Source organism: Meles meles, chromosome 11 (genome assembly GCF_922984935.1).
Source record: "Meles meles chromosome 11, mMelMel3.1 paternal haplotype, whole genome shotgun sequence".
NCBI lineage: Eukaryota > Metazoa > Chordata > Mammalia > Carnivora > Mustelidae > Meles > Meles meles.
In genome coordinates, this window is record NC_060076.1 from 37,017,259 (window position 1) to 37,041,205 (window position 23,947).

Sequence of the window (23,947 nt, forward strand, 5' to 3'; positions counted from 1 at the left end):
CTTCTTTCCAAACCTTAGTTTTAGATCACTTGCTGTAATACTCCCTTTCCCCTCACTACCTCCCTCAAATAGAGTTGACAACTTTTTAAAACTGGCCATTAAACCAGGCTCTACTGCTCTGTTGCCAGAGGAAGAAGATGGGGAAAAGAAAGAGCTCAGTGGTTTCCCACAGTCAGTGGCAGAGGATGGGAAATGGAGTTTTGGCCAACTGGGCATGTCTGGGATCTCAAAATGAGATCTTGGCTGCATTGTTTCCTGGGGGACTATAGGTAGATCTTTCTGGGTATCAAGTATCCCACAACTTTCTTTAGCACAAAGCACAGGTTCCTCTAGCACAAGGTGAGAAAGGTATCCCTGGGTTTCTGATGTGGCACTCTGGCCAACACTTGCCTCACTCAGCAGTGGAGTACTGGTTTCCAGTGAACTGGCTGCCTGTAGTTCCAAGAAGCATTGGTTTGTGGAGACAGACTGCAGAGATGGCTGTGCCTCAAGGGGAATAGGTGGCTGAATCAGAGGAGGAAGCTCTTTGGCAATACAGATAGGATCTGAATCCACATGTGACAGCAATGGAATATGCTCTGCTTCCAATGATGCATCTGTGTCTGTACCCTGCAACAACCCCATGTCTCCTTCGTCACTCAGAGACAATACTCCTTGCCCAGTATCATCCTCTGAAACAGAAGGTGCAGCCCGAATTGTTTTAGAATCTTGGGGTTCTAGAATATGGTCAGGAATATTATTGTTTTCCATTTCAGTTGTTAGCTTAGTATCATCTATCAGAGTCTCTGAGTCTGACTTTGCACTAACTGCTGTCATTGCGCAGTCACTGAGAGTAGCTTCTGAATTGAGTGCTGGAGAGGAAGCTTCCCTCAACAAATTTTCTGGAGGCACTGATCCTACAGTATCTCTGCAACAACCATTTTGAGGCCATGCAGTAGCTGGGACAGGTGATTCTTGTTTGTATGCCTCTGGTTTGGGACTTTTAAAAATTCCAAGTAATTCACCTTTGAGGGACTGAGATGATGCACCAGAAGAAAGAGAGAAAAAGGAGTTTTTCTTCGGCAGTTTAGGAGGGGAGAAAAGTCCAGAGAAAGTTTTAGGAGGTTCAGTTAAGCACCCAGAGAAAGATTTCATTTTTGTCACAAACCCTGAAAGCACCTCTACTGAAGAGCCCAACACTGATTTGTCCTCCTCTTTATCTACCTCTGGGCTCTGGAGATGCTTTGTACACCCTGGCCCCACAGAGGGAGAGATTGTCTCCAAGATCTGTGTTAAGACCTCACCAGGGGCCTTTTCTAATGGCAAGTTTAAGGGGTCACCAGTAAATCTTTCATTTTGGTGGTGGTTAGTACAAGTGTCTGAATTGTTGAGCTTTTCAGTTGAACGGTTATCATGGGAAAAAGACTGTGCCAATGAGCCACTAGAGAAGGCTTCTTGTACGAAAGGTTCTTCTTCATAAGGAGCTACTCCAGTAGTCTCTAGACCAATGAGCAGTGTTTCAGTCTGTGTGTGAACTTCTGGTGAATGAGGAACAATGTCAGTCTGCAACTGATTCATCTGGAAATCTGCTAAAGATGTCCCTAGTCTGTTATTAGAATCTAGTTTTCCCTGATAGTCCTTCTCTCCATTGAGCTCATCTGTAAGGTAAGTAACCTCAATGCTGTTGCTAACGGAAACACAAGGAGCCATTTGCTGTTCATGAACTACCTCCTGGACTATGCTATCTCCAATGCTACTGGAACTTTCTCTACTCATTGTGCCACCCATGTCTACAAAAACACCTGATTTCTTACAAGGCTGGGAAGTCACTGGAGCAACAGTTGAAAGGCTGTGCTTTTCCCCAGGAGTCTGCTGCTTTCCATCCAAAAACGGTAAGCTGAAGAAACTAAAAGAGCTATTAGGAGAAGCATCCTTCTTGTTGCTTGAGTTAGTAGTGGAAAAAAAGGAAGGAAGTGTAAATAGCCCTTCTGCTTGAGATTTGGTTCTCAGAGGAGTAGAAGAGGCCCGGTTCTCAGATTTTTCAGATCCAGTCAGGAAAGAAAATATACTCTTTCTGGTGGGCAACTCTGGTTGAGATGGAGAAGTTGTGGGAGTTGAAAAACTCCAATGTTGGTCAGAAAAATGATCTTGTTCCTTTGAATTTCTTGGGCTTGGAATATCAAAAGATAATTTATTGCTTCTTAAAACTTCTGTCACTGTAGACACATCACTAGTCTCTATTGAAGAATCTCTGGAAGACTCTTCAAGACAGTTTGCTGAGAAAGACTGATTTGGTGATTGTTGGATTAGGTGGTCTCTGGAAGGCACCTCTTTTTCAGTCAAATTATTACCCTGTATATCCCTAGTCAATGGTTCTTTTAGCCCACTATCATCAATAGTAATCTGCTTGTTCAGACTCCTAACTCGAACCTTCCTTTTAGAGGCAACTGGTATAGCAGAAATTGGCTGTGCAGGATTAGGACTTGATTTGACTTCATCCTTGTTAACCAATGAAGAAACAAACATATTTTCAGTTGTCTGTATAGAAGATGCATTGGTTTTAAATAAATCCCCAAGGGTACCCAAAAAATTTGAAACACTAGGAGATTCATTCTTTTGTTGAGAAGGTATCTTTCTATTTTTATCACCATTCTTTTCTACATTTGGTGGTCCTTCTTTATTCACCTGGGTTTTAAAGAGGTTCAAAAATCCAGATGCCTGTTTTCCATTTGATACTGTACTTACTGAAGAGTCTTCTCCCCGACCAAAGAGTTTCAATGCACTTTTAAATAATGTTCTCTCAGACTCTTTGGAAGACCGGTCCTGAGGAATCTCACAGTTCTTGGGTTCATCCCTACTAAACTGTGATTCAAGAGGAATTGAAATAGAGTCAACTGTAATGATTTCATTATTTTCTGTATGTGATTTAGCCTGAGGAGTTGTTTGGCTTACCTGGGCAGCAGATTTTAACAAACTTTGTTTTTTCACGTGAAAACTTTCATTTAAAGGGAATTCTTGCTTCATAGTTTTAGTAAATTCTGGTCGCTGAACGTTGGATACTTTCTGTCTTTCTAAATCTTTCTTGAAAAGATTTTCTTCTTTATCTTGAAAGTTACTCTCTAATCGTTTATTCAAGATTAATGACCGAAGGCCATTATTTGTGAGCTCTGCTAAGTCTGACTGCTGATCCATTTTCTTCATGACCAAAGACTCATTCTTTGAGGATTCATTCTCATCAAAATACAAAGTATTTCCAACTAAAGCAGAAAATAATGAAGCCATTTCATTCATTGATGACATTTCTCCTGTTTGCTGTGGACTGTAAGTCATATTTTCAGGATGAACCAAAGAGGTAGCTTCCTCAGAAGACTGAACCTGGTATAAACTAGAAGGGTAAACTGATGAATCCTTTGCTAGAGACTGGTTCTTATTTCCTTCTATAAAATGGTTTTTATTTAAGTCATGATTTACAATAGTTTGGGGCTGATTTCTGAGATCCAATATATATTCAAAGTCTGCATAACCACACACCCTTTCTTCAAAAGATCCAAAATTTCCATTAAATTTCTGAAGATTATAGCCAGAAAAATCTAATGGTTGATCATTTTGGCCACAACTTGACTCTTCAAGTACTTGTGAAAAGGTTCCTAAATTTAGATACATTGGTCCCTCACTTCTTGGCAAAACTACAGATAAATCAAGAGGGTCATCAACTGGTTCCTCTTCAACACACCAGAATAATTCATTTTCCTTAAAACTACAGGCAGAAATAATGCTGTCATCCAACATAATACTTGATAGATCATTTGTCTGTAAGCCACAATTCAAATACTCTTGATAAGAACAATCAGGTATAAATAAATATGCATATTGCCCAGTAGAATCAGTGAGGACGTAATACATATACTGACCATCATGGAACATATAATATCCATAATTTCCATCTTCTGATGGCCACCACACTCCACTTTCAAGACATGATAACCATTCCTGGTATTCATAACCAAAACTTGTAAAAATAAAATTTTCATCCATTCTTAATAATTCTTGATCAACTATGGAACATGTAGTCTTCTCATAACCCGAAGAACAACTTAAGTCAATGGGCAATTCTTCTAGTGAATTCTTAGTCTCAATAACTGGAAAATAAGAATTTCCATATAATGAGTATGCTGCCCACATGTCCCTTCTTAATAAGTTATCCTCATTAAATGCTAACTGGTCCAATGATTCATATGGTAAGTCATGCCAAATGACACTGTTTGGATTTGTTTTCCCCTCCAAGACATTTGCGTTTTGATCCTTCTGGCAAAAATTTATTGCTGAATTTTCTGAGTCAGGCCACAAGAAAACGTCACCTGATGGGTATGTATTTTGATTCAACATATAATAAACTGGCTGAAGTTTTCTGGAATTTTTGGAGAAATCTTTTATATCAGAGTCCCATTCATAACAGAAAGGATTATTCATCTCTTCAAAAGCCTGATAGTGGTTTGATATATTAAGAATGTTAGTATTTAATATAGGTAGATTTAACTTATTTGAATTTTCATGTATTTTCGCCTTAAGAACATGGTGTGGTGTCAGCCTCTCAGGCAAGGATTTCTCTAAGAGGCCCTGTTGAGTGCTTGGAGCACAGTAAAATACCCTGTTCTCAGAAGAGGAGCAATTCTTTTCTTTTTGCTGGTTCTTCCATGAAGAAGGGCAATGGTGGTTATCAACCCAACCATCAGATAATGGTATGTTTTCTTTAAGTAAGGATAAAGAGCTTTTTATGAATCCACATATTTCTTCTTTTTCAACATGGTTCTTCTGATTTTCAAAAGTCACACATGAAGTAACAGGGATCTCATCCAAGGATAAATGTTTATTTCCATTCAAAATTTTTATGTTGCCTAAGGACATGGACTTTGCTTCATCTGGCTTACAATCAGTCACACTGTTACTGGATGTCAGGTTAAACATTCCAGAAAGTAAGCCTGGGGTATTATTCTTATGATGAGAATTATCACTCTTCAGATTTAATTCTTGTCGACTAGACAAATTTTCAAGAGAAGAAAACCTATTAAACAGGCCAGAAAGGAGGCCTCCTTGGGTTCTTTTCTTGGAAGCTTTATCTACAAGTCTGTCTTCATTAATTTCATTAACCACGGTGGATTCTGAAATGGCAGAAGTAGCTAATGAACAGTCTGATACTGTTAAAGATGTCATTTGTGTAAGAGTCTTACTTAATTCTAAAGAATCTGAAGGAATATATTCTTTGGACACAACTCCAAGGACGGCTGAGGTGTCTCTCTCACAGGTATCTACTGCTGCGTGGTCACTTGAATTTAATCTCTCTATATTCCCAAATTCCCCAAAATCATTATTAATAATTGGAAATGAATTAGACTTCATTTTATTAAGTGTGTCATCTTCAGGACAATTTATTTGGTCACTTTTATTAAATGTTTCTGTATCATCAAATTTCCCTAAATTATTACGAATATTTGGAACTGAACTAGATTTTATTAAACTAAGTTTGGCATTTTCATGGCAGTTTCTTTGGATCTCTTCATCAATGGTTACTGCTGAGTCAGGAAAACTCTGGTCACTGACAGTGATACGGTTGTCAGTGAAAGGAAATTTAAACAAAGGAAAAATGCTTCCTTTCTCCCTTAAATCCTGCTGCTTTTCAGAATGACTAAGAACTCTGAAAAACGGAATATGTAGTTTTCCACTAAAGGAAAAAGAATGTCCATCTTTCTTAGAGTCCCTCTCCCATCCACCCTTCTCCAACTGGTGAATTTTCATAGATTCTGATGAAGTTTCCTTTGAACAGGTCTCAGGTGAAGTGAGCAAAAACTGGCTAAATGATTTTCTGAGTGGCTCAAGAAAATCATCATCACTAGTAACTTTGTCCCCCTCTAATGGCTTTGAAGGTGGCTCTTCATTTGCAGTTCTACTGCCAGTTATACAAGGTTGTCTTGGAGTGTCTTTAGCACCTATTTTTGATTGATCTGGTAACAGAGACAAACCTGTACAGGGTTTTCTTTCCAAAAGACTTTCAATATCATCTTTTTTATATGCAGAACTGCCTAAGTTTGAAGGTTCATTGGCCACTTGGGAAGACAACAAATCCTCACTTGAAGGCATTTGGGTTGAGCTCGCAGTTTTTTCCTCATTCTTATCTAAAGTGATGATATTACTGTTATTGCCAGGAGTGTCTTCCCTTTGATATGACTCTGATCCACACCCAACAAAGTTTTCCTTTCTTGTTGGCTTGTTCTGGTCATCATCTTTTTTGGCTTCATCCTTTTCCAAAAAGATCTTTAATGGATTTAGCATGCTAAAAACAGACTTTATAACTGAACTCTGACTCTGTGGAGTGGAGTCCCTTCCAATAGTCTCTGTTACATCCTGAAAGCTTAAATTTCCAGTTTTACTACCTGTGTGCTCATTTTCAGAAGTTTTGTCATTTCTGCCAAAATCCTTATCATCAACTGCTTGAGAGGATAATGGAAATTGCATGGAAAGATCCTTCCCCAATACTGACTTGGCTCTGGGTTTAGGTCCTGAATTAACTGTCTCTATTTGATAAAGAGTTTCTGTTTTCTCTGGAACTAAAGAAACCAGCTTTTCCACAGAGGTTGTTAGATGCTTTGTGCCTGAACCCACTTTTTCTGTGAGTGAACTAAACAAAGAACCAACAGCACATTTCACTCCATTCAGCTCAGGGAAAGAGATAGCCTTGTCCTTGTCATTCTTGACAATGGCTGAAGGTGGTATTTGATCCCCAGGCATTTTCTGTTCTCCATTATCAACAGTACTGTTGTGTTTAACTGATTTTTTAGTTTCTGAAAAGGAACCAAATGTATTAATCTCTTCTTCCTTCTCTGCTAAATATTCTGACACTGTTTCTACCAAATACTGAAGCTCACCCATTGTATCAACATAGTCCTTCTTGGGTTCCTCAAGAGAGGAAGGGGTCATCTCTTCCAGGGGGCACCCAGACAGATCTCCAAGTGTGTATGCATCACAATTTACCTTGGGTAATGAGAATACTGGACTTGTTACATGATATTCTTCAGGTAAGTCTCTAATATGATGGATATTGGATGGATGACTTGGTGACAGTAAACCTTCCTGTTTATCCTGTTTATCAGGAGAACTCAGAAGTTCATCAGAAGTACTGCTAGTAGAATCTTCAAGAATATCTAACGGAGTGAAATTAGTGGCATGCTGGTTTAAGTCAGATGACTTCCCACAATTCTTAAAACAACCAGAAAGATCATAATCATGATTTTGCAACTTAGTGGTCCATATGCCACTCTTAACCACAAAACCATTTTTGTGAGGGTGCAAAATTGGGTAATTTTGTTTCTTCTTTTCAATGTGGCAAATGTTACAATTTTCAGTGTTAAGATACGTACTTTGGAAGTCAGTGTTAGCTCCTAATCTATCACCATACTGTCTTCTTTTGCTGTCTCCAAAATGATGGAGTAAGGGCTTAATTTTCTTTCTCCTATCTATTGTATCATATTTCTGAGGATATCTGGAGAACACAGATGTTTCAAACTTAAGGTCAGAATTAAAGGCAGTAGAATATTCAATTTCTTGACCTGGAAATGGTATCTTTTTCCAATTCTTGTACTTCAGTTGTTCTTGTTGGCTATAACATTTATCAGTTTTTGAAAGAGTTCTAATTTCTTTTACTTCTGCTTCCTTTAAGTTTATGTTACTGTTTTCCAGAAACTCTTGTGATATTTTCCCCTCTATTTCCTCATAAATACTTTCTTGCTCTTCATAGTCAACATCAGAGAAAGCTGAAATAATCCTAATTTTGTCATTTTTGGCCTGCAAACCTTGTCTGATATAAAGGGATAAAATCGGAGGAAGAATAAGGCAAAGAAAAGAGAAGAAACAGGGAAAAGGAAGAAACAAAGTACAAAATTTAGTGCATATTCAATGAGGAAACTAAAATAAAATAGTCAATATGATAAAAACCATTCAGACTAAAAATACATGATAAAGAAATTTGTATGTTCTTAACTCAGTATTAAAGCAATTTAGTCAGTTTTTTCACATCAAAAAAAGAACAGCTAGAGTAATAACCATAGCTACTTGCTACTATGAGCTTTTTATGATCCTTTTATTTTCTAAGAAAGATAGAAACAAATGAACATGTTTCCTCAGTATTAAGGTTACTTAAAAATCATGTAATTTTGCAGGTGCCTCTGTGGGTCTGTAGGTTAAGCATCTGCATTCAGCTCAGGTTACAATCCCAGGATCTTGGGACTGAGCCCTGTTTCAGGCTCCTCGCTCAGTGGGGAGTCTGCTTCTCCATCTCCATTTGCTCCTCCCAACCTTATGTTCTGTCTTGCTCATGTGCTCTCTTTCAAATAAATAAATCAATAAATAAATAATCATAATTTTTTTCTCTGCTAGATATGAAAAAATATTCACTCTTTAACCTCATTTCATATACTGATAGAGAAAAATCAAATTTATATGGGATCAATTAAGAAAGTTTAGCAAAAATTTGGCGCTCTAAAGTGTATCACTAATACGCCTCTAAGTATTATTAACAGGAAATAAACAAAATAATGATAGGGTATTAATTGGGTAAAATGCAGTGCTTTGGAAGAGCACGTTGTCATGTAGGTTGATGTGCCACTTATTACCGCTGGCCTACACATCCAAGGCTTACAAATACAGAGGGGAAAAGAGGGTCAAAAGTAGTGGGTTTTTAGCAATGTTTTTTTTTTCCCTTAAAGTAGGACAGTATAAACAACTAAAATCAAATAAATAAAAAATACAAATATTCAGCTAATAAACCAGCAAGAAGTAAAGACCAACTATAGTAGGATTCCTGGCATGTTTCTTTTTTAGAATCAGATTATAAAGAGTAAAAATTCTATGTGATGGTTGATATATGAAAAAATTCACTGAAAATATTTTCAGAGGTGATAGTAAACTGAGATAGGATGTTGTCTAGCAGGTAGGCAACCATCTGAGGGTCAGGATAAATATTCACTGGTTTGGTAAAATGAGCAAAAAGAAATATCATGTTATGGTATGGTGAATTTTAGCAACCAAAAGTATGAGCTAAACTGGAATGGTTTTTAAAATATTAACGTCCAACCAATAATTGATTCAAGGAAGGATCATCAATGGATGCTAAATTAATGGGTAAAAAGTTGGGGAAATAGAATAATGACACAATCTAAGAGAGAATGAAATAAAAAGTAAATGTGCCAGAATGTTAACACAATTGATGAATCTAGGCAACATGAATACAGGTGTTAATGTAGTATTTTCCCAAATTTTGTCTGAATTATTTTTTAAAGTGGGGGAGGAAGGGGAGCATATATGTATATATTTGGTTTTATACTCCTAAATTATATGATAGTAGTGTGTGGAAGGGTACATAAGAAACAAACAAGGGTGGTGTGTGTAAGGTTTTATAGGCCTGATAAACACGACACCAGGCGAGGTAGGCACAAGGCAAGATTTATTAAAGGCACTCACCGGCGAAGTTTCAGGGCTCGGGAGAAGGGGAGCCAGGAAAGTCGCACCGGGAGGAGGTGGGCACCCTCGGGCAGAGGTTCCGCGATTCTGGAAAGGGGAATCGGGGAAATCCCACTGGAAGGGAGGGGGGGGGTGTCTTTTATCGGGTCAAGGCAGGGCATGGGCTCACATCCATATATGGTAGGGGGTCCTGATACTTCTCTTTCCTGCATAGGTATCAGGTTACCTATGGAGATGTGACCTGGGCATAACTCCTTTTGGCAGAAGAATCAAGAGTTAAAGAAAGTGGGGGTGCTGGAAGATGGCGGCCCCAGTGGTCATTTCTATTGTTCCTCCTGCATTCCTGGAGCCACCCACCCAACAGTGTGAGAGCTAGGAGACAGGAAGAGGTATGGTGGGAGATTCTTCACTGCATCTGTATTGTACCTTAACATTTTTTTTTAACTATGTCAATGTTTTATATATTTAAATTTTTTTTTAAGTTCCAGCATAAGTACTGAATCTGCTATTAAGAGATCATCTGCAGTTCCCAGGGAAACATTTAGGTAGGAAGGATTATCCAAACATTCAACATCTGTGATTTTCTTTCTTTAATTGTGGTGAAGAGTGTATCAGAATCACTAGGCTGGGCAGAGGCATGAGCTGATTTTTTTCAGTCATCCACCCCAAGTTAGGCTGCTCTCACCAGTTAAGAATCACTGATCATAGGGGCGCCTGGGTGGCTCAGTGGGTTAAGCCGCTGCCTTCGGCTCAGGTCATGATCTCAGGGTCCTGGGATCAAGTCCTGCATCGGGCTCTCTGCTCAGCAGGGATCCTGCTTCCCTCTCTCTCTCTCTCTCTCTCTCTCTGCCTGCCTATCTACTTGTGATCTCTCTCTGTCAAATAAATAAATAAAATCTTTAAAAAAAAAAAAAGAATCACTGATCATAAAGAGAATTAGTAATGACAGAAATGTCTAAATGTATGTACAGAAGACAAAAAAGACTGAGAATCTATACAAAATGGCTGTGGCTTGGTCTGTCATTCTGTTATACTTCTACTCCTGCCTCAGGTTAAAGCATCCAAATACTGTCAGTTGCATCTTGGAAACTACATCCCAGGGAGAGAAGTGCTTTGTTTCCAATACCCACCTGAGGGCTCGCCGCTCTGGATAATCAAAATCGTAACTTTGCATAGAGTCATTGTAGGAATCCCGGGAATTGCCCTGAAGTAGCAGCTGTTGTGGCAATCGCACTGGCACGGGGAACTGATGCACAGAAGCGTTGGGCTGGGAAGTTGTATGGTAAGGAGGTGGGATGCTATTGCTGGTCTCGCTGCGATAGTCACTATCTCGGTCATCAACAGCACTATCAGGATCTTCAAAAGCTGTAGAATAAGCACAGTCAATCAAAGCATCCCAGCTTTATTAGCTTTTTAGAATTTTTTCTGCTTCTCACTTAAGTAGCCACAAGCCTAGACCTTGAGAACAAGAGCAAGCTGAGCTGCATGTGAGCCAAGTGACCACAAACCCATGTGCAGAACGTTTCAGTTAAAACTCGTACGTTTCTTTCTTTATTAAATAAGACAAGATCCTTGCTTTCATTCTAGAAAGCAAGGATCTTGTCTTATTTCATTTCATTTCATTTCATTTCATGTTGATGCTCAGATAAGTTCCAAATTGTAATTTCCCAATGCAGAACTCTCTGGAATACTGATTCTCTAGCTATCATAACTCTAGTGAAAATCAACTTTTAAATATCATAGATTCTAATCCTCTATTGTTATCAAAATGGGCAGAAGAGAAATTTTCATTTAGAGTTTGCCTGCTGTTTTTAGACTTAAAAAATACATAGCCAGTATTGGCATTCATAGCCATGAACCCAGTAAGCAGGTCCAACATCAGAAGGTGGTGAAATAATCAGGAAGGGCAAACCCAAGGCTCTAAAGAACCAAAAGTTCTAGATGCAACTAAAAACAGTAGCAGTCTTTTATGTACTATGCCAAATTTTATCTTATTTGTATTATTTTAATACTTATTTTTAAGTAAGCTCTAAACCCACTGTGTACTGAAACTCATGACCCCAAGATCAAGAGTCACAAGCTCCACTGCCTGAGCCAGCCAGGCCCGCCAAAACAATAACAGTCTTACTGTCTGGATGCAACAACAGGTTTTTCTAACAATTACTACCAAGTACCTCCACCCTGGGGTTCAGAATTTCCACCAAAATCTGGGGCTAAAGGAGAAGAAGAAAACATAAGCACTATCAATGGGATCCTGCTGACAATGCGGCCAAGTATACCTAACAACAATGACTATAATTTCATAGAATTATTTCTGTTCTTCAGGCCAGCACCTGACTGGATAGTTTTACTCTTTTTTTTTTAAGATTTTATTTATTTGACAGACAGAGATCCCAAGTAGGCAGAGAGGCAGGCAGAGAGAGAGGAGGAAGCAGGCTCCCTGCTGAGCAGAGAGCTAGATGTGGGGCTCGATCCCAGGACCCCGGGACCATGACCTGAGCCGAAAGCAGAGGCTTTAACCCACTGAGCCACCCAGGCGCCCCTGGATAGTTTTACTCTTGATGTTAACTAAAATGACTACAGTTACAAATCCTGCTACAAACACAAATAAAAATATTTAACACAGTACTTGGAAAGGGAGCTCAACCTAGTAGTGCTTCATGGTTTATTTTATAGAGAAGCCATTTCTGACACCAACTCCAAATGTGTATAATTAAGAAGGTCCCAAATGTCCTGTCTTGCCAATTTCCTATTTGGCACAGTAAGGAAAAGGAACATCATTATCCCAAAATGGAGATACTTTTAGCAGATGATGAACTCCTCATACTAGCAATTTAAAAAAAAAAAATCTTGATAGTTATATAGGCAGTAAGAGCTTTCTGAAGACCATAAGATTGGGCCTTCCCAATCACTCAAGCAGGAGATAAGAACCTGCATCCATGCCATGGAAATGTAAAAGAACTGATGAACTAGGAAAAGAAATCCAGACAAATGATAAAACGTGGGGACAAATGGAAGGTAACAAGGACATGACACCTTGGCTTGCACATCAGACGACCTGGTAGATAATAATTCCACTAAAAGAGACAAGAGGGCACAAACATGTGGGTTTTACAAACAATGAAGAATATTTGAACACCAGATTCCAGACAACACCATGGATACAGAAGGAGTACGGATAGAAGATCTCATGAGCTTTTCCCTTTTGAGTTTAAGGCAACATGTGAACATAAGACAAGGAGAGTAACCAGAACCTCAGAAGAAAAAAAAATCAGTATGAGAAAGAAGCTAGGGGTTACTGGGTGGCTCAGTCGGTTAAGAGTCTGCCTTTTGACTATCCTCCAAGACGATCTAACAATTGTGAATATCTATGCCCCCAATATGGGAGCACCCAATTACATAAGAAAACTATTAATCAAGATAAAGAGTCATATTGATACGAATACAATAATAGTAGGAGATCTTAATACGCCTCTCTCAGAAATAGACAGATCATCGAAGCAGAAAATTAATAAAGAAATAAGAGCATTGAATGAAACATTGGACCAGATGGACCTCATCAACGTATACAGAACATTCCACCCTAAAACAACAGAATATTCATTCTTCTCAAGTGCACATGGAACCTTCTCCAGAATAGACCACATACTGGGTCACAAAGCAGGACTCAACCAATACCAAAAGACTGACATTATTCCCTGCATATTCTCCGATCACAATGCTTTGAAACTGGAGCTCAATCACAAGGAAAAGTTCAGAAGGAACTCAAACACCTGGAAGCTAAAGACCACCTTGCTTAAGAATGCTTGGATCAACCAGGAGATCAAAGACGAACTTAAACAATTCATGGAAACCAATGAGAATGAAGACACCTCGGTCCAAAACCTATGGGATACAGCAAAGGCGGTTCTAAGGGGGAAATATATAGCCATCCAAGCCTCCCTCAAAAACACTGAAAAATCCAGAATACACCAGCTGTCTCTACACCTTAAAGAACTGGAGAATCAACAACAAATCAAACCAACTCCACATGCAAGAAGGGAAATAATCAAGATTAGAGCAGAGATCAATGAGGTAGAAACGAGAGATACAGTAGAAGGTATCAATGAAACTAGAAGCTGGTTTTTTGAAAGAATCAATAAGATCGATAAACCATTGGCCACACTAATCCAAAAGAAAAGAGAGAAAGCCCAAATTAATAAAATTATGAATGAAAAGGGAGAGATCACAACTAACACCAAGGAAATAGAAACAATCATCAGAAATTATTACCAACAGTTATATGCCAATAAGCTAAGCAACCTAGATGAAATGGATGCATTCCTGGAAAGCTACAAACTCCCAAAATTGAACCAGGAAGAAATTGACAACCTGAATAGACCGATATCTAGTAATGAGATTGAAGCAGTGATCAAAAACCTCCCAAAAAACAAGAGCCCAGGACCTGACAGATTCCCTGGGGAATTCTACCAAACTTTCAAAGAAGAAATAACACCAATTCTCCTGAAGCTGTTCCAAAAAATTGAAGCAGAAGGAAAACTTCCAGACTCTTTTTATGAAGCCAGCATTACCCTGATCCCCAAACCAGGCAAAGACCCTACCAAAACGGAGAATTTCAGACCAATATCACTGATGAATATGGATGCAAAGATTCTCAACAAGATCCTAGCAAACAGGATCCAGCAGCACATTAAAAAGATTATCCACCATGACCAGGTGGGATTCATCCCTGGGTTGCAAGGTTGGTTCAACATTCGCAAATCAATCAGTGTGATAGAACACATCAATAAGAGAAGAGAGAAGAACCACATGGTCCTCTCAATTGATGCAGAAAAAGCATTTGACAAAATCCAGCATCCGTTCCTGATGAAAACGCTTCAAAGTATAGGGATAGAGGGAACATTCCTGAACTTCATAAAATCTATCTATGAAAGACCCACAGCAAATATCATCCTCAATGGGAAAAAGCTTGCAGCCTTCCCGTTGAGATCAGGAACACAACAAGGATGCCCACTCTCACCACTCTTGTTCAACATAGTATTAGAAGTTCTAGCAACGGCAATCAGACAACAAAGAGAAATAAAAGGTATCCAAATTGGCAAGGAAGAAGTCAAACTCTCTCTCTTCGCAGATGACATGATTCTTTATATGGAAAACCCCAAAGACTCCACCCCCAAACTACTAGAACTCATACAGCAATTCAGTAACGTGGCAGGATACAAAGTCAATGTACAGAAATCAGTGGCTTTCTTATACACCAACAATGAAAATACAGAAAGGGAAATTAGAGAATCGATTCCATTTACTATAGCACCAAGAACCATAAGATACCTGGGCATAAACCTAACCAAAGAAGTAAAGGACCTGTACTCGAGGAACTACAGAACACTCATGAAAGAAATTGAAGAAGATATAAAAAGATGGAAGACCGTTCCATGCTCTTGGATTGGAAGAATAAACATTGTTAAAATGTCTATACTGCCTAGAGCAATCTATACTTTTAATGCCATTCCGATCAAAATTCCACCGATATTCTTCAAAGAGCTGGAGCAAATAATCCTAAAATTTGTATGGAGCCAGAAGAGACCCCGAATTGCTAAGGAAATGTTGAAAAACAAAAACAAAACTGGCGGCATCACGTTACCCGATTTCAAGCTTTACTACAAAGCTGTGATCACCAAGACAGCGTGGTACTGGCATAAAAACAGACACATAGACCAGTGGAACAGAGTGGAAAGCCCAGATATGGACCCTCAACTCTATGGTCAAATAATCTTCGACAAAACAGGAAAAAATATTCAATGGAAAAAAGACAGTCTCTTCAATAAATGGTGCTGGGAAAACTGGACAGCGATATGTAGAAGAATGAAACTCGACCATTCTCCTACACCGTACACAAAGATAAACTCGAAATGGATAAAAGACCTCAACGTGAGACAGGAATCTATCAGAATCCTAGAGGAGAACATAGGCAGTAACCTCTTTGATATCAGCCACAGCAACTTCTTTCAAGATAAGTCTCCAAAGGCCAAGGAAACAAAAGCAAAAATGAACTTTTGGGACTTCATCAAGATCAAAAGCTTCTGCACAGCAAAGGAAACAGTCAACAAAAGAAAGAGGCAACCCACGGAATGGGAGAAGATATTTGCAAATGACAGTACAGACAAAAGGTTGATATCCAGGATCTATAAAGAACTTCTCAAACTCAACACACACAAAACAGATAATCATATCAAAAAATGGGCAGAAGATATGAACAGACACTTCTCCAATGAAGACATACAAATGGCTATCAGACACATGAAAAAATGTTCATCATCACTAGCCATCAGGGAGATTCAAATTAAAACAACATTGAGATACCACCTGACACCAGTTAGAATGGCCAAAATTAGCAAGACAGGAAACAACGTGTGTTGGAGAGGATGTGGAGAAAGGGGAACCCTCTTACACTGTTGGTGGGAATGCAAGTTAGTGCAGCCACTTTGGAGAACAGTGTGGAGATTCCTCAAGAAATTAAAAATAGAGCTTCCCTATGACCCTGCAATTGCACTGCTGGGTATTTACCCCAAAGATACAGATGTAGTGAAAAGAAGGGCCATTTGTACCCCAATGTTTATTGCAGCAATGGCTACGGTCGCCAAACTGTGGAAAGAACCAAGATGCCCTTCAGCGGATGAATGGATAAGGAAGATGTGGTCCATATACACAATGGAGTATTATGCCTCCATCAGAAAGGACGAATACCCAACTTTTGTAGCAACATGGACGGGACTGAAAGAAATTATGCTGAGCGAAATAAGTCAAGCAGAGAGAGTCAAGTATCATATGGTCTCACTTATTTGTGGAGCATAACAAATAACATGGAGGACATGGGGAGATGGAGAGGAGAGGAAGTTGAGGGAAACTGGAAGGGGAGATGAACCATGAGAGACTATGGACTCTGAAAAACAACCAGAGGGTTATGAAGGGGCGGCAGGGGGGTGGGGGGGGGGGGTGGGAGGTTGAGGAACCAGGTGGTGGGTAATAGGGAGGGCACGTACTGCATGGAGCACTGGGTGTGATGCCAAAACAATGAACACTGTTATGCTGTAAATAAACAAATAAAAATAAAAGAAAAAAAAAAAGAGTCTGCCTTTTGCTCAGGTCATGATCCTAGGGTCCTGGGATCAAGCCCTGCATCAGGCTCCCTGCACAGCAGGGAGTCATCTTCTCCCTTGCTCCTCCCCTTGCTTGGGCTCTCTCTCTCTGAAATAAATAAAATCTTATAAAAAAAAAAAAAGATAGATAAGAGTATAAAAAAAAAGGAAGAGGCTAACCTTCAAGTGGTCAGGAAGGGTACTAATCAAAAATTAGGGGATGCAAAGCATTCTGCTCAGACAGCACTCTCAACACATATTAGGGAAAAAAATAAGACTTCAGGGGCATTGGTTTCTATCTTGATGCATTTGTCATTCTGAACACTAGAAAGAAAGAATCAATGGACAAAAACCAATATGTCTTTCAGACTTAATTCTTTCGAACCCACAGAAGGAATCAGTGGAAGTAAGATGGATTTTTCATGCATACAGATGACAGCAGAGGCAACAAGGGAGAGAAAACCAAAAGTCTACTTAGACACCACAAAAGTATCAACATATAACCCAGAGAACCAAAGAGGGAGCAGTGATGTACAATCCCACTCATTATGAGGCCAGGAGAGAGTAGCTCAGCCAGAGTTAGGAGCCCACGATCCAGAGCCAGAAACTATGTTGGACAGACCCTTGGTTTTTCACTGTGTCTGACCTATTACTCCTAAATAATGCTCTGCTTTTTAATTTTGCTAGGCTAAGGGGAAGAATACTCCCAAACTTTCCTAAAAGCTGACATTTCTATATTAAAAAATAGAGGGCAAATATTAAAAAAAAAACAAAAACAAAAACAAAAACCGAAGCGTTCATGGAAAGAATAGGTTAGGAGTACACGAGAATATGAAAAGTAGGAGAGGGGACTCCGGGGTGGCTCAGTCAGTTAAGCAGCTGCCTTTGGCTCCAGTCGTGATCCCCGAGTCCTGGGATCAAGTCCTGCATGGGCTCCTTGCTCATCAGGGAGCCTGCTTCTCTCTCTGCCTCTGCCTGCTTGTGCTCTTTCTCTCTGACAAATAAATAAATAAAATCTTAAAAAAAAAAAAAAGAAAGAAAGAAAAGTAGGAGGGCACAGGAAAAAGGAAATACAAAGAAGTGAGGTGAGACAAAAAAGAGAAACAGAAAAAAGGCAGATGAGGGCAAAGACCAGATTTTTCTCCCCTGAAACCATCCCTGATCTCCCTAGAAAGAAAACCTCCTGGAACGACCAAATCTTTAAAAAAAAAGAAAAAGAAAAAGGTTTGAATGAAAGAATTGTGCTTTCAGTGTGGCAGTGACAATCTCTTACTGGCTCTACTCTACTCCACAACACCACCGCAGCTGGCTTTACTGAGAAAAAGAACCTGAGTGCAGGTTTGGTTACTCAGCCTAAGAAGGACTTGTGGGCTAGGTTAAGGGCAAAAATTGAAAAGCCCTTGAAAAACTAAAAGGCTGGGAAAATTAACTAACTCAAGTATTAACTGAGTACCTTTAAGTACAAGGCTAAACAACACAGAAGATTCACAGTATACAATCAGTCTAAAAGGAGAGGGAAAATATGGATACAAAAACAAGGAAGTAACTATCATGAGAACAGTACAAACCAAATGTTATATGAATTGAAGGTAAGGTCACTTCCTATTAGGGTGAGCAGAGAAAGCTTTATGGAGGAGACAACTTTGAAAGACTGGTAGGTTTTCAACAGGTGAAGTTCAGAGGGGAAGGGGAAATACCTTCTAGAATCTGGATAAAAACAATGGCATGAGTAAGAGCCTAACAGTGAGAAAGGCTGTATATATTTTTGAGAAACACTTTGTAGCTCATTTGGCAGGTACATAAAAGGACATGGAAGGGAATGACAGAAAATAAACCTGGGGAAAGTAATCTAATCTGGGGCAAAAATGGGTCCCCAGGTACAGAGCAGGCACTCAAACAATACTGAATGAAATCCTGAACAATGAGGCTTTCTGGTCCTGGATTGAAATCCTGTCTTTAAATCCAGAATACAGGGAGAATTTAATCAGCCTGAGAAAAAAGGAAACAGAATTCAAACCATTTTTTTTTTCATGGCTTAGTTAATTTTTCTTTGAAAATCTTAAATCATCTCAGCTTTCTTAGGCTGCCTTAGAGCAGTTCCCAGTGGAAACACTAAGGAATCAAAGAAATAGTCATAAGAAATTCCAGTGACAGAACAAAATTTGGCCCCTCTTAGCACATGCTGGATACCTAAGCATGGGACTCAACCAAACCCCCTGTAAGATGGGTAATATAGCCAGTAATGACAGCCTAAGGCTGTGTATCTTGCTGGAAAGAACTGACTGTCCACTCTCAAAGCTCTAGAATGAAGATGGCCTCCAGCCTAACTGGGCTACTTGAAGGAAAGTCAAACCATGTTCTCAGTTTCTTGCTCACAAAAATACACTTTCAGAAGGAAACTTCTTCCAGTCACTGCACTCCTTAGCCAAGAGACCAAAGGAGAGAGTTTCCCACACTAGTGCTGATGATAGTACTTATCTCTGGGAAGGAAAAATCTAGATACTGCCAAGATTATAACTGGGACTTTGGTTTGAAATTTCTCTCTCTCTCTCACACACACAAACATGCACACAGTCTTCAAAAAACCCAGCATGAAAGGATATAACATTCCACTGCAAATAATGGTCTTTAAGATTTAAGTAGGGGAGGAGAAGGGAGTGAAATTATATTTGCTTGTATGCATGAATATCCAGCTTCATAGTTCAGAGGTAATGTGTTAAAGGGTAAAATCAAGAAAATTATAAGGAATTCGATCTTACGTACTCTGCTGCTCTCCCCAGCCCAAATAGGTCCAGTGACCTAAGAAAACCGCAAATGGTAGCAAAAAAAGAAGAGTGACAGAGACAATTTTAGGAATAATTCAAACACCATTTCCCCAACCCACCAATGATTATACACCTTACCTTGCTTGAACCTGCCCTACTTGTATTCCATTAATTTTACATAACATGTAGAGAGCCTTCTGCCTTCTATCAGGGATGAGACAAATCTAGAAAATACCATTGCTCTAATTCACTATATAGAGAATAACAAAAAACTGCTTCTACACTTTTAAAAAAAGTTTTATTTATTTAACCATTCGTCTGTTGAAGGGCATCTTGGCTATGCCTCCATCAGAAAGGATGAATACCCAACTCTTTATCAACATGGACAGGACTGGAGATTATGCTGAGTGAAGTAAGTCAAGCAGAGAGAGTCAATTATCATATGATTTCACTTACTTGTAGAGCATAAGGAATAACATGGAGGACATTAGGAGAAAGATAGGAAAGTGAATTGGGGGGAGAGTCAATTAAAAATCACATTGAGATACCACCTGACACCAGTTAGAATGGCCAAAATTAGCAAGACAGGAAACAACAGGTGTTGGAGAGGATGTGGAGAAAGGGGAACCCTCTTACACTGTTGGTGGGAATGCAAGTTGGTGCAGCCACTTTGGAGAACAGTGTGGAGATTCCTCAAGAAATTAAAAATAGAGCTTCCCTATGACCCTGCAATTGCACTACTGGGTATTTACCCCAAAGATACAGATGTAGTGAAAAGAAGGGCCATCTGTACCCCAATGTTTATAGCAGCAATGGCCATGGTTGCCAAACTGTGGAAAGAATCAAGATGCCCTTCAACGGACAAATTTATAGGAAGATGTGGTCCATATACACGATGGAGTATTATGCCTCCATCAGAAAGGATGAATACCCAACTTTTGTAGCAAAATAGATGGGACTGGAAGAGATTATGCTGAGTGAAATAAGTCAAGCAGAGAGAGTCAAGTATCATATGGTTTCACTTACTTGTGGAGTATAACAAAGAACATGGAGGACATGGGGAGATGGAGAGGAGAAGGGAGTTGAGGGAAATTGGAAGGGGAGATGAACCATGAGAGACTATGGACTCTGAAAAACAACCTGAGGGTTTTGAAGGGGCAGGGGGTGGGAGGTTGGGGGAACAAGGTGGTGGTTATTAGGGAGGGCACGTGTTGCATGAAGCACTGGGTGTGGTGCGAAAACAATGAATACTGTTACACTGAAGAAATAAAAAATAAAAATTTAAAAAAAAAAAGTGGTTTTGTTAACTGTTTCCTTTGCTGTGCAAAAGCTTTTGATCTTGATGAAATCCCAATAGTTCATTTTCGCCCTTGCTTCCCTTGCCTTTGCCGTTGTTCCTAGGAAGATGTTGCTGCGGCTGAGGTCGAAGAGGTTGCTGCCTGCGTTCTCCTCAAGGATTTTGATGGATTCCTTTCTCACATTGAGGTCCTTCATCCATTTGGAGTCTATTTTCGTGTGTGGTGTAAGGAAGTGGTCCAATTTCATTTTTCTGCATGTGGCTGTCCAATTTTCCCAGCACCATTTATTGAAAAGGCTGTCTTTTTTCCATTGGACATTCTTTCCTGCTTTGTCGAAGATTAGTTGACCATAGAGTTGAGGGTCGATTTCTGGGCTCTCTATTCTGTTCCACTGGTCTATGTGTCTGTTTTTGTGCCAGTACCATGCTGTCTTGATGATGACAGCTTTGTAATAGAGCTTGAAGTCTGGAATTGTGATGCCACCAACTTTGGCTTTGTTCTTCAATATTCCTTTGGCTATTCGAGGTCTTTTCTGGTTCCATATAAATTTTAGGATTATTTGTTCCATTTCTTTGAAAAAAATGGATGGTATTTTGATAGGGATTGCATTAAATGTGTAGATTGCTTTAGGTAGCATAGACATTTTCACAATATTTATTCTTCCAATCCAGGAGCATGGAACATTTTTCCATTTTTTTGTGTCTTCCTCAATTTCTTTCATGAGTACTTTATAATTTTCTGTGTATAGATTCTTAGTCTCTTTGGTTAGGTTTATTCCTAGGTATCTTATAGTTTTGGGTACAATTGTGAATGGGATTGACTCCTTAATTTCTCTTTCTTCAGTCTTGTTGTTGGTGTACAGAAATGCAACTGATTTCTGTGCATTGATTTTATATCCTGACACTTTACTGAATTCCTGTACAAGTTCTAGCAGTTTTGGAGTGGAGTCTTTTGGGTTTTCCACATATAGTATCAAAACCAAAAGACAGCTGACAGAATGGGAGAAGATATTTGCAAACGACATATCAGATAAAGGGCTAGTATCCAAAATCTATAAGGAACTTAGCAAACTCAACACCCAAAGAACAAACAATCCAATCAAGAAATGGGCAGAGGACATGAACAGACATTTCTGCAAAGAAGACATCCAGATGGCCAACAGACACATGAAAAAGTGCTCCACGTCACTCGGCATCAGGGAAATACAAATCAAAACCACAATGAGATATCACCTCACACCAGTCAGAATGGCTAAAATTAACAAGTCAGGAAATGACAGATGCTGGAGAGGATGTGGAGAAAGGGGAACCCTCCTCCACTGTTGGTGGGAATGCAAGCTGGTCCAACCACTCTGGAAAACAGCATGGAGGTTCCTCAAAATGTTGAAAATAGAACTACCCTATGACCCAGCAATTGCACTACTGGGTATTTACCCTAAAGATACAAACATAGTGATCCGAAGGGGCACGTGTACCCGAATGTTTATAGCAGCAATATCTACAATAGCCAGACTATGGAAAGAACCTAGATGTCCATCAACAGATGAATGGATCAAGAAGATGTGGTATATATACACAATGGAATACTATGCAGCCATCAAAAGAAATGAAATCTTGCCATTTGCGACGACGTGGATGGAACTAGAGCGTATCATGCTTAGTGAAATAAGTCAATCGGAGAAAGACAACTATCATATGATCTCCCTGATATGAGGACATGGAGAAGCAACATGGGGGGTTAGGGGGATAGGAGAAGAATAAATGGGATTGGGAGGGAGACAAACCATAAATGACTCTTAATCTCACAAAACAAACTGGGGGTTGCTGGGGGGAGGTGGGATTGGGGGAGGGGGAGCGGGCTATGGACATTGGGGAGGGGAGGCGAACCATAAGAGACTATGGACTCTGAAAAACAACCTGAGGGTTTTGAAGGGTCAGGGGTGGGAGGTTGGGGGAACAGGTGGTGGGTGATGGGGAGGGCACGTTTTGCATGGAGCACTGGGTGTTGTGCAAAAAGAATGAATACTGTTACGCTGAAAAAATAAATAAAAAGGGAAAAAAAAAAAGTGAATTGGGGGAAACTGGAGGGGGAGATGAACCATGAGAGACTGTGGACTCTGACAAACAAACAGGGTTTTGGAGGGGAGGGGAGTGGGGGGATGGATGAGCCTGGTCGTAGGTATTAAGGAGGACACATGTTGCACGGAGCACTGGGTGTGGTGCATAAATAATGAATACTGGAACACTGAAAAAAAAAATAAAATTAAGTTACAGTATTTTTTTAAAAAAACTTTATTTATTTGAGTAATCTCTACACCGAAGGAGGAGCCCAGAATCATGACCCTGAGGATCAAGAGTCACACACTCCTCTGAGCCAGCCAGGTGCTGGCCTTTATGCTCTTTTAAAACTCCTTCTGGCCTAGGTTTCAGAACATCATCATTTAGGAGCTAATATACCTTTCCTTATTCAAAATGACAAAAATTCAACCTCTAAGAAATCCTTCCTGTCTCTTTGTTCAACAAACCTGAGCCTAACACAGTATTTCCATGAGACTCTCAAACCTGATACAGTGGGAAAGAGAGTGATTTCCTTGTCTAGGAGTGATGATGTCTAATTTTGATGCTCTCTATTGAAAATTAAAAGACCAAAGAATGGCATTAACATCTAATCTTCCAAGTAATAAAACACTGTAGCCTTCTGCTCAGAATCATTTTTTCAAATGCCTGCAAAATTTAATAAAATCCATTAAAATACAGAGGCTTTCAATGATGAGAGAAAACTGAACATTTTCTACTCATTTTTCCAAAATAAAAAATTCAATGTTAATTACATTTAAATCCTATTCCATATTCAAAACTGAATTTGAGGCAACTAATGTCACACACAAACACAGACACACATGCCCCCACTAAAAATAGGTCTTTATCCTAAGAAACAAGGAGTAATTTAGCTTCATAATTAAGAATATAAGAACTCAAGCCAAAGCTAAGTTCTTCTAGCTCTGCCACTACTAGCTATATGGTCTTTAAAAGGTTATTATAGATATTTCTTCAACTGTAATATAGGAATATTATGAGTCTCATTGTTGCCGAAAGATTGTAAGAGAAAAAGCATGTAAAGAAACTAGTACAGGCCCCTGGAATGGGGCAAGCAATTGGCATTTCTTGTTTTTGTGTCATGTTGCCAAGTTTTTGCTTGTCTTATAGGTTCCTAATAAATAGGTAGCAGGAAGATCCACACACTGATAACCCTAGTA

At 39.4% G+C, this 23,947-nt stretch overlaps 1 protein-coding gene across 6 annotated transcripts in view; it reads right to left on the bottom strand.

Moving 5' to 3' along the window:
• The window catches only part of UNC13B (unc-13 homolog B), a 233,197-nt gene that overhangs the window by 97,782 nt on the left and 111,468 nt on the right, over positions 1-23,947 (bottom strand). For 3 of the 6 annotated variants that reach the window (XM_046023716.1, XM_046023720.1, XM_046023718.1), the window contains exons 8-9: positions 19,392-19,427; positions 10,620-10,854 (exon numbers count right to left, since the gene is read on the bottom strand). In XM_046023716.1, the coding sequence (XP_045879672.1) occupies positions 10,620-10,854; positions 19,392-19,427 (271 nt within the window). The remainder of the gene's footprint in view (positions 1-10,619; positions 10,855-19,391; positions 19,428-23,947) is intronic. The other 3 variants (XM_046023717.1, XM_046023719.1, XM_046023722.1) reach the window with 1 other exon arrangement.